Consider the following 11,668-nt stretch of genomic DNA (forward strand, 5'->3'; position numbering starts at 1 on the left):
TTAAATCTCAACGGTAATATGCTTCGAGTCCTAAAACCTCTTTCTGGACTCAGCCCCAAGCAACAATCAATTGGGCAGCTGCAATCGAGGTACAGATATCGCCGCCACCCGAAAAACGATGGTGGCGGCGGTGGCGTTTGGAAAACAGAGGAGAAGAAGGATGGTTATTTGCAGTTGCACAAGAGCAAAGGGCAGCACCTCTTAACCAATCAACGAATTCTCGACAGTATTGTTCGAAAATCCGCAATAAAACCCACCGACACCGTCCTCGAGATCGGACCCGGCACTGGAAATCTCACCCTCAAGCTTCTAGAAGCCGCCCAGAGGGTCGTCGCCGTCGAACTTGATAAGCGGATGGTGGAGGTTCTTCAAAAGCGAGTTGCGGAGAGTGGGGTTCAAGATCGTTTGACTGTAAGTTAAATGCCGGTTAAATGTTCGATGAAATGCCTGAACGAAGTTTTGAGCTTTTGGAATGAATGGCATTGGTTTAGGCGTTTGATGACTGGTATTTTTGCAGGTTATCTGTAAAGATGCATTGAAGGCGGAGTTTCCACCGTTTGATCTTGTTGTGGCTAACATTCCATACGGAATATCTTCGCCTCTGGTGGCTAAATTGGTGTACGGGGCAAGGCCGTTTCGGAGCGCCACACTACTGCTGCAAAAGGAGTTTGCGAGGAGATTGTTGGCTAAGCCAGGTGACTCGGAGTTCAACCGCTTGGCTGTGAATGTGAACCTGGTGGCGGATGTGGAGTTTTTCATGGATGTGAGCAAGAGGGAGTTTGTTCCTTCCCCAAAAGTCGATTCATCTGTGGTTATAATTAGGCCGAAAGCTGAGATTCCGAATGTTGATCTAAACGAATGGTGGGCTTTCACAAAAGCTTGTTTCTGTAAGAAGAACAAGACGCTTGGAGCTACATTCAAGCAGAAGAAAAAGGTGATGGAGCTACTGGGGATGTCCAAACTGGCAGGCTCAAATGGTGACAGCAAAGATTATATTAGCGGCACTGACAATGACGACGATGAAGGAGAGAGTGATGAAGAGGAGTTTTCTCCGTCTCCTTGCTCGGAAATGGGGGCAAGTTCTTTCAAGGAGAAGTTAATGGGGGTTCTGAAATCATCTGATTTCGAAGACAAGAGGCCTTCGAAGCTGTCGAATGAGGAGTTACTTCATCTACTGGCATTGTTTAATCAAGCGGGAATATATTTTCATGATCAGTCCAAAAGTAGGAATGCAGAGAATGAATCACTTACTGTTGCTTACAGTTGATAGCTATCAGCTTAAACTACTTGGAGGGAAATTCGAATTTGAGCGTGGAGAAAAAATGCATACCGCTCTAGTCAATTTGGTTATGTCCAAACTTGCAATAGCTATTAACCTATTAGCTATATGGTGTTGTCACAATTTCACTGATTAGTGGATGTCACATTTTGAGGATTCTCGAATACAATCAGGGAGTATAATTCAGTTAGCTGTATCTATCTCATCACGTGACGAGAGAGACACTGATAAGGGATATAACCTAATTACATGTTAGAATCTCTCTAGATTGTGAGGCGCTCACACTTAATTATAGGAGAACCTTACGATAATATGACAATGATCTTATGATGCCTTCACAAATAATTGTAAATAGTTTTTGTTTAGCTAAATTGGTTGAAGCAATCAATTCATAAATCTCAATTAAGGAAATGCTCAGTTTTCTACATTTTCTTTGATATGTAGTCGGTATTTGATTTTGACCAATTTAGTGTAATTATGATTTGTAAAATTGATCATTTCAGTCAATGTTCCTTGCGTCTATTTGTTTTCGTTTTTTTCACCCTAAGCTATACTATTGTAGAAGCCTTGGGAAAATGATCAATTATTTTGTGCCTGAAATTCTCAAGGCACTTGTGCTTTCCTCAAATTCAATGTAAATGTAATCTCATGAACAAAATGATCAAGGATCCTTTATTCATCATTTGATTGTTTGACTTAGAACATTATTGATGGAAGTGTCCTTGATAAATTTGAAGTTGAAACTCATTCCATCAAAGAGAATAATTGGGGTGGTTATTTATTCGGTTTTACGTCCGATACCCTATCGATTTGGTCGGCTTTTACTTCTTGCTTTCTTTGCTCACTCCTAGTTAGATTTAACCACTAACCAAGTTAAACAATCATGTGTTTATCTTTCTTATCACGTGATTGCAAAAAGTTTTCGTGGCAACCTACGATGCAAGCTTCGACGTGCAACCATGATCACCTTGTTACAATTTTGGTACTATGCGTGGCTCCACCAGCTCAAAACTAAATTGAATGGTGGTACTGGAACTGGAGCCTGTATGCAGCAGGGTAGGACCAAAGGCAACATTTCTTTCTTTGAGTAGATAACCACCACTCAACTCAAGTTATCAGATCGATGGGGCTTAAAAATAGGGAGTTTTAACAAAACACTTCCGGTACTGTTCACTTTTAACGAAAAATCACATTTTTACTTTTCCTGGTACTATTCACTTACACCTTTATTTTTTCATTTTCATTAAAATTAAAATTTTTGAGGATTTTTCGTTATTTTTCCTTTAAAAATATAGGAGTTAGATTCATTCAAACCTCACTTGTATAATTGCATTCAATTTTTCAAGGGCCAAGAAAAAGGAGCCAGCCAAAGGGCCCAAGAGCACCTGCAATTTACGAAGATGGCGACGCAAGAACTACCCTATAATACACCTTACATGGGGGCTTGTTAGATAACATGATTGGTCTTTTATAGTTCGGAAAAATGTTAGGATCAGTTGCGCATGCGCGTGACAGTACGGCGAGAAGCCAGTCCTGCCCGCTGATGCTTGTGACACGCATGTGTGAGTGATCCTAGTAACTCTTTGTTTATTCAACTGGTTGCGATTTGTGCAGGCAAAAATTAACTTTCTACGTGTTTATGGACGTGACTTTAATGGGCAATTTCCTCTTCATCTTGACCGTTGGAAAGTGAACAATGTCATCCTTCTCAGCAACCCATCTGAATTGAAGAACCCAAAAAACCTTCAGCAAGTGGAAATTGCAGAAATTGGGTTTTATTTAACATTTTTTTTTTAATTAACAGCAATTTTAATACCTATAATTGGTGACAAGATGATGAAGAAAGATTGATAATTCAAGCCTGGATAGCTCCAAACCAGGGCACAGCCTCTGTCCTCCACCAAAGGGTGTAAAACTAGTGTTGTAGTTTACAGCAGCTTCTAATTTCTGTCAAAGAAAACATATTTGCATAAAAATTAACAAATTTTAAATAAATTAAAAAGCTGACGTTCTACTTATGATTTGTTGACTTTGCAGTACAACTAAAAATTAATAGGTATGATCTTTGATTTGACGAACACTCGATTGGATCGTCGTTACACCAACTATTCCAGCTAGGTGGCGTAAATGATCTTTTGAGTGGTATAATCATAGTTACCAGAATAAGATAAACTAGGATAGTTTATCTTACCTCCCATCTCCATGGATCAAACTGATATGGGTTTTTGTAGTTTTCTTCATCCATGTGAACAGAAGTAAAAGATGCCAAGACACACCACCCTTTTGGGATCAAATAACCTAGAAAAAAAAAAAAACCAACATAAAATCATAGGCAAAACAAAATCGAGATATTATCGATACTTTAAAAAAGTCGTCTTAAATTCCTGTTATATAGAAACACAAGGGGAAAAATACATGCGAAAGATTACAATGGAACTTTTTTAAAATGCTAATAACAGCTATCAACGAAAATAATAATTAATTTCCCTTTTGCTTCAAATAAATAGTGATATATACCTTTGATTTCAACATCCTTTTGAGCTTTTCTCCAAACAGCATTGATGATATTTGCCATTCTAAGAGTCTCACTTATCACCTTAATGAAAACAAACACAACAAAGAGAAAATAAAAATTAGAACAATTGACCAAAACGAAAACCAAATCTCGATTGTCAAAATAATTAGATGTATTTTATAGACTCATCATATAATCCTTATGGACTCGTCATTTCACTCTTATAGACCCATCATATTTTTAAAACGGTTATTTTAGCACTTAACAATAATAAAAAAATCAAGAATCATTTTATATATATTGGATAGTGCTATTCACACACTCATTTTTACTTCCCACACATTCTTGTTAATTTTTGTCCATTGAACGTTTTCAAGTTGTTCGATCCAACGATCAGAAATTGAGAAGAATGTGTGAGAGATAAAAATCAGTATGTGCATACCACCACCCTTCATATTCTCTTTGAAACAAATTGGGACTCACATTTTGAGTAAATGGCAAGGACATGTAATCAGTCCATGCATAATTTTCCGTGGAATCAGTCTTCTTCTTCTTCTTCTGCCTCTTCAATTCCATGTTCTCCTCCTGCAAATATATATAACAACAAAAAGCATTCAACATAAGCCTTCACCTTTAAATCGAAACAAGAAATTTAAGAACACTCATGTTCGTCTGTTTCCTTTCACTGAAACGCCCATCAATTCTTACGTATATATGGAAACCTACCTTTTGTAGTACAGCAATCATACTAAAAATATCAAACTGATCACCCAAAGTATTTCACCTTTTCACCCACTTTCTCAGAACGCAGTGTCATAGAGAAGAAGAAGAGAGAAACAAAAGGTTGTATTCTGTGAATCCGGATCATTTTTGTCATCGTACATCGTACAGTTAAAAATCATTTTAAATAATTTTATTTAAAATTAAATACAGACAATACCTAACAAAAACTGACCGCATGATATACGATGAACAAACACGATTTACGAACCCTCAAGATCCTCACCAAAAGGATCTGGAGAGGATCCCGTTGGGTATTTTGTGACAATGTACAGCACCAAACAGTTATTAGATTCATCTTCCACTATGATGTTCTTAATAAATTGCCTTTAGCCCTACATGGGGTTTTAAGTTTGGAACCCAATTCTTATCACAACTCTCTCGCATGAAAGTGAGATAACGTCGCAACATAAGTTACTTATATTGTCATAATGTAAATCTTGTGAATTAGTCAATGTTTGTTTTTGCTTGAATGTGCATGGTGGGTTCACAGTTTAGAACTCATAATGTACTTTTCTATATAAACTTTAATGGTAAGTGAGAAAACAAATTTCATGTAATTCATACAATAAATCGTGGACTATAAACCCTAGTATAATTTTACTTACAAGCTGACCCGAGCTAAGTGTCGTCTGAAAACTGTTACTTCACAACAAAGTGGGGACCTATTCCCCCCACACAAACTCTCCGTGTCCGATTCAGGTATATTTTGGGGTTGAGATGATTTAAAAAAAAGCTGGTATAAAAAAAAGTTAGGCGTCATTTTTGTGTTTAGTAAACTTCCAGTTTCAGTTTTTTTTTACAGTTTTGGATGAAAAAAAGCCAAAAAACAGAAGCAGCAAAATGCAGCTTTGAAAAGCTGGCTTTTCAGCTTTTGCGCAAACCTCTAAAACATGGGTGAACAGTGACTCTTTAATGAAAGTTTCTGGCAATCCTACCCTCAGCTCTCTCTTCTGCCTCCACACTCCTCCGTCAAACCCACCACTCTCCCACACCTCTCCGCACCCCTTCCGCCTCTCCTGCTCCTTCAAACCCACAAAACCCCCCAAACCACCTTCTCTATCTGTCTCAACACTGCCGCTTGCCAGAGACAAAGTCATCAACTTCGGAAAATACAAGGGCAAGATGCTGGGCACCCTCCCTTCAACCTACCTCAAGTGGGTCTCCAAAAATCTCCGCACTCGTGACTTCGAGGACTGGATGAATCTCACCAATCAGGTCCTTGACGACGCCGTTTACCGGGACCGGATTGAGTGGGAGCTGGCGGAGAACGTCCTGAACGGAAATCAGAGGAAAACAGACCTAGCCTCTGACGTCGTTTCGTCCACCGAGCTATGGCGGCTCCAAACCCATCAAGAACCCTAATTTCCCAAAACCCATTTCTCCATTTCACCGATACATTCACTCATCTCAAGCTCAGGCGGTTGATTCCGAGTAGGAGGAAGAGAGTGCAGAGAGAGAGAGAGCGCTGAGGTGAAATGGTTTGAGATCGAAGGTTTGTGTGTGGGGTTGTCACGGTGGAGGAGAGTGCAGAGAGAGAGAGAGCTGAGAGTTTTCGAGAGTGTAGAGGGAAAAAAAGACACAAGGATAAGGGAAATGGGGTGTGGGCCCCACGGCCACACAAAATCCTCACATAAAAATAATAATATTAAACAAAATATCATAATAATAATATAGTATTATACCCTTTTTGGTCATTTCACATAGTCATATCTGTTTTACATAAAAATTTACCAAACATTATCATACTGCTTTTTTTTCCAAAAGCACTTTTACAAAAAAGTTTACCAAACACTTTGTTGTTTTATTTCACAGCTGCTTATTCTCACAGCACAGCAGAACTAGCTTTTTTTCAAAGCACAACAATACCAAACCAATCCTCAGTGGATGCATTCGAGTTTCTAAAGGAAGGTGATTCTTTTCGGATTCATTTGCAAGAATTCTAGGCATTCTTACATTTTAACTGTTTATCATATATCGTTCGATTATTTTTCATCAGATACTATTTATGTTTAATTTTAAATTTAAAAAATCAAATAATTTATAACTAAGATTTAAGGTTAGTCACAATTTAGATTCCGATGGAATCCAAACCCGTTTCTAAAGAATCGAAAGGAACGTTTGTAAGAAAAGTCAAGGACTTCAGAGATAAAGTGACTGGACCCACAGACTCAGAACAAAACGAATCCTAGCCGTTCGATTAAGAAGCAATGAGTAAAGTTGTGATGTCAACTGATGTGGATATAGTACGTACCCGTAATTTGTCTAAGGCCACAGGGCTGTCACTTAGGAATTTGATGGCAAGGGTCATGGCCATGGGAACAGTCTCCTCTCCTGGGATCATCATCTCTATTATATTTCCGGTGATGAAATCCAACGGCAGGCCTTGAATCTCGTTCTTTTGGTCACCACCATCTAACAGCACATCCATTGCGTCTTTGACAGGAATTGTTTTCTGAGCACAAATTGTATTTTCCATTGCCATCTTTTTCGTGTCTAATATCTTCCCCACCATCTTCAACAATCGCTCTCTAGCCTGCCAGCGCGTGAATTATGATACATCCACTCAAATAACAGCAATAATTGAAACAAAACTCTAGATATGAGTAGTATTAGCGGAAATCGAACTGGAGATCGCAGGTGCAAGAGTGAATTAATTGAGCGAACAAACCCTTGCAAATATAAGCATGCACTAAAGTTTAAACGCAAATAATTCACACGTACGTTACCTTGAGAGATTTATATAGCCTAGTTCCAGGGAGCTTGATTGGTATGCAAATTAATCCTTTGATGAACTCTTCAAATTCTCTCTTGAGAAGGTTTAAGTCTTCACCAGGATCAATGCTCATTAAAACTTTAACCAGTACTTCAAAGGTAATCTGAAATACCCAAAACGATAGTATACACTATATAAATGTTCTCATGATGAAAGAAGAGTACTATAGTACATTTAGTCGCTCATGCACGCAAACTGATCACGGTCGCTAATACATGAATGCATCAACAACCAAAATATGCACATTGCAATTGATCAGACATACACTTGCACTTCTCTATGCGAAATGACCGACAATTTCCTATTGTATATCTAGCATGTTATGTTACAACCAATTAATATGGTTCACTTTATTCAAAATTTTTACTTTGGCATGTAAAATGTACTACTTGAGCACAGAGATAGTTGGGGGACCTTTTGGGTTTCATCTTGGACGTAAATGGGAGACTGCATGTCTCTCCAAAGAGCCAAGTTGAGCTTGATTGAGTTTTCGATGTCGGCGGTGATTCGAGCTTTGAACTGTGGCGATTTCAGAAAACCAGCGATGAGTCCATGCACTCTCTTATGAAGGCTTCCATTTGTTTGGAGAATAGAATATTTTCCCATCAGTTCTGTAATTGATTTCGGATAGGCAGGAATGAAAGTATTTCCATGGTTTTGCATTACCACCTTGTTCACCTCAGCATCCGTGGATACTATGATAGGAGTCCCCAATATGTTAGTCTTAAACACCTTTCCATACCTATATTTAGAGAGGCATATTGTTATTAAAAAATTCTCCTATACTCCGGTTTATTATTAACATGCATCGTATAAGTAAAGAGTTGAATATACAGTTCAAAATTTAACAGACTAAGAATATAACAGTTAAGAATCCCAATACATACTATACACGGATGCATATTAGAAAATCTTATTGCGAGTATATATATATAGGATCTAGAAGCCAATGTATATCATATACTGATGCATACTAGAAAATCACATTGTACGTGCACACTACACGTTATCAAAGAGGATGCACATACTATACACCGATTCGCTGATACATACTACACATTATCAAAAAGGATGCACATACTATACACCGATTCGTTGATACATACTAGAAAATCCAATTACTCAAGCCAATTCAATTTGCTAGTTTATCATTGATGATAGGATATGTATGGTCATTTTTATTGGGAGGCTGAAAACTATGGTCCCATGGAGAATAGGATGTGTTGTTAGTTAGTTAGTACAGAACTGCAGAAAACAATAAAGGTTGGGGGAAGGTCTATTTTCAAGGCTTCCCAGCCAGTTAATTAGTATATGTAGCAGGCTTTTTCTTTCCTTCTTTTAACTCCTTGTGGTTGCTCCTTTCCCACCTTGTTTCTTTTTTCTGCTATGGTCACCATCTGCCATGAATGAAGAAATTCCATTCTTTTATTTTTTTTACTTTATTTATAGATGTTGGTACTTTCTTGTTGCCCTGCCGTGCCTGCCCATTAATTTCTTATTTTCTTTGTTTTTAAATTCTTTTATAACACAATATTCTATTTTATACTTTTATAAGGCAAACGACCTAACCAACATTTTTTTTTAAAATTATTTAGGATGGTAAACAAATGTTGTTTTATCTACGCCATTTTAATGTAAGAAGGTGGAAGAATTGGACTAAGACAAATTTGACCTGTCATAAAAATTAAATTCCAAACTGTCATCTAAGTGAATTAAAATGGAAACTTCCTACTAAGTATTAGAAAAATACTCGTAAGCTGCCATGTAATGAGTCATTATTATTTTTTTTATATACTAAGAGGTACGTGGTAAAAGGAAAATATTAACTTAAGGGGGTGTATTCAATAAAAAATTTGAGAGATTTTAATGGATTTATAAATCTATGAATTTTTATGGAGTTCAATTGATTTGTAGAAATTCCATATAAAATCTCATGGGGAAATGTGAGATTTGTAGATGTTTAAAATACACTACGAAATCTCTCAAATTCCCTCTAATTCCTCAACTTCTTTAAAATCAATTTCTAATTGAATATACCTGGAATTGTTACAAACTTCTTTAAAATCTTAATTGAATACACCCAGATTTCTAAAGATTTTAATAAACTATCTTAAAATTCTAATTGAATACACCTTAAATTTAAGAGAATCACTTAAAATTCTGATTGAATACCCCTAAATTTATTAAAATAATTAAAATCCCTCAAAATCCAATACAACCCCACTAGAACTTGGGTTGGAGAAATAAATGTTCTAAATAACAACTTGAACTATATGAATTGTTATGGTGGCTACGACATTCCTTCTCAACCCACCCTACCTCGAATTTCTCTCTTCTTAGCGTAGCTTAAAATAATAAAATTGCTTTAAAAACAGATTAAACTACAAATGCTATAAAATCATTATTTCATGTCTCATCGTTTGATTACCACTTTATATTTAAAACATATATTTGAAAAAGAAAAAAAAAAAGAAAAAAACTAAAACATATATTTCCATCGGTTAACGTTATCCTTTTCTTTGTAATTTCCATCGGTTAACGTTATCCTTTTCTTTCTTCTTATCTCTTTTTTCTGGTACATGTTAGATGATTCCCATTAAAAGCAATACCTTTACCAACTCGAATCTCTTTACCAACACATGAACCGATCCAACCCTTAACTTTTCGGGAATAACAAAAATATTTTCATAAGAGTTATACAACATCATAATCATGGTTGAAAGTTTGGGAAAAATCTAAAAATTGAAAAGAATATCACCATAGAGCACTCACGTCTGAAGTTCATTGAAGCACAGCAGAGGAATATACACACACACACACACACACATATATATATATATATATTTGTATAATATACTATACTATATCTAGTTTTCAAGAAAATAGAAAAAAAACTATATCTATGTCCATATATTTGGATACTTTATATAGTTTAGCCTCAAGACCATAATTCCCTGATTAGGATAATAATAATACGAAGAAAATAGAATTAAATCAGAAACTAGTACTATTTTCTGACAAAATAATCTAATATTAGTAAGGGTAGAGAGAAGGGAAGAAGAAAAGGAGAGAGAATTCTTACAGAGATCTGCGTTTTTCCATGAAGCTGACAGGTCGAGAGGTGTAGCCACAAGCAATGAAGTCAAGGGTTTCTCCTATGAAAGGCCAACCTAACTTCCCTTTTGGAACTTGACCCTTTTGAATTTCCCTATCCTTCTTGTTCTGGTTCTTCTTCTCCTTGTTAAACCAATACAATGATCCTACAAGAATTCCCACCAAAACCCAACATCCCAAAATCCATCCCATCCTCACAAAAAGCAGAAGGATAAAAAGAACTTTTGGTTCTTTCGAACTCCTTGTGATGTTTATGTAAAACCCTGGTTGTAGAAACCTAGCTAGATCAACGATTCAAAACCCTGGAGTTAGCCTAACGGCGAGGATGGATAGAATGATAAGTAGGAGCAGGTTAGGTTCAGAGTTGGAAGCTGAGTAACACTGAGATTTTTTGAGCAACCCAACTGCTGGTTATGAGCTTCTCACTATTCCATGCAACTCCCACTAGCTAGCTCTCTCTATATACCGTAGTGTTTGTGTGTGTGTGTGTGTATGAGGGAGAGAGGGAGGGAGAGAGAGAGAGAGAGAGAGAGAGAGGTTGTTGCTTTTGAGGGGTGAAATGAATTGAACTGAATTGAATTGAATGAGAGGAGGATCGAGTGAGAGATTCGGCAGATCAATGAGGTTTCAACAGTCATTAAAGAGGTGGTCATATTATTATCATTATTGGGAGCACCAAATATGTGACACGCTTCCATTTGATATTTTCCCCTCCATGTTCATAATTTTATAGAGTGATAGGATTTAAGTGGATTTTACTTAATGGAAAAAGGGGGAAGAGGAATATTTCTCTATAATTTGATATGATATTCATTGGTCTTGAATATATTCATAATAATGTTTTTTTTTTCTTGATAGCAATGTCGAAGTGAAAATGACATTATTGTTTTAATTAAAAAAAATTCATTTACTAGCAAATAATCTCCCTATCACACTTCGCTTTTTTTTCTTTTCGAAAATGTTTTTCACACTTTTCTTTTTCTGGTTATACACTCCCTTTCTTTTTTAGGACTCAGAAGTTAGAAACAAGTAATAGGGGAAAATATAAGACTAAGAAGAGTACTAGGGAAAAAAGTTTTAAATGGTTTTTAGACAAAGATTGATTTACAACTAATTTAAATTGCGAAAAATATTCAGTATTGAAACTATAAGCTCTTTGATGACGGTATGTTCTTTGGTTTTTGTGACAGAACTGGATCCTCTT

At 36.5% G+C, this 11,668-nt stretch overlaps 2 protein-coding genes across 2 annotated transcripts; one reads left to right on the forward strand and one right to left on the reverse strand.

Annotated features, from left to right (window-relative positions):
• Positions 1-1,556, forward strand: LOC137746411 (ribosomal RNA small subunit methyltransferase, mitochondrial-like). Its single transcript, XM_068486433.1, has 2 exons — positions 1-411; positions 518-1,556. Exons 1-2 carry the CDS (start codon positions 19-21, stop codon positions 1,265-1,267), a joined length of 1,143 nt encoding a protein of 380 aa, XP_068342534.1. The 5' UTR covers positions 1-18; the 3' UTR covers positions 1,268-1,556.
• A 1,016-nt stretch (positions 1,557-2,572) lies between these two features.
• LOC137748615 (3-epi-6-deoxocathasterone 23-monooxygenase CYP90C1-like) lies at positions 2,573-11,163 on the reverse strand. Its single transcript, XM_068488783.1, has 9 exons — positions 10,433-11,163; positions 7,765-8,092; positions 7,304-7,453; positions 6,829-7,110; positions 4,278-4,379; positions 3,797-3,875; positions 3,471-3,577; positions 3,096-3,226; positions 2,573-2,999 (listed from the first exon to the last, which is right to left on the reverse strand). The coding sequence occupies exons 1-9, from the start codon at positions 10,654-10,656 to the stop codon at positions 2,909-2,911; spliced, it is 1,494 nt and encodes a 497-aa protein (XP_068344884.1). The 5' UTR covers positions 10,657-11,163; the 3' UTR covers positions 2,573-2,908.
• Between the last annotated feature and the right edge of the window lie 505 nt (positions 11,164-11,668).

The sequence above is a fragment of the Pyrus communis genome, chromosome 10 (genome assembly GCF_963583255.1).
Source record: "Pyrus communis chromosome 10, drPyrComm1.1, whole genome shotgun sequence".
Classification (NCBI taxonomy): Eukaryota; Viridiplantae; Streptophyta; class Magnoliopsida; order Rosales; family Rosaceae; genus Pyrus; species Pyrus communis.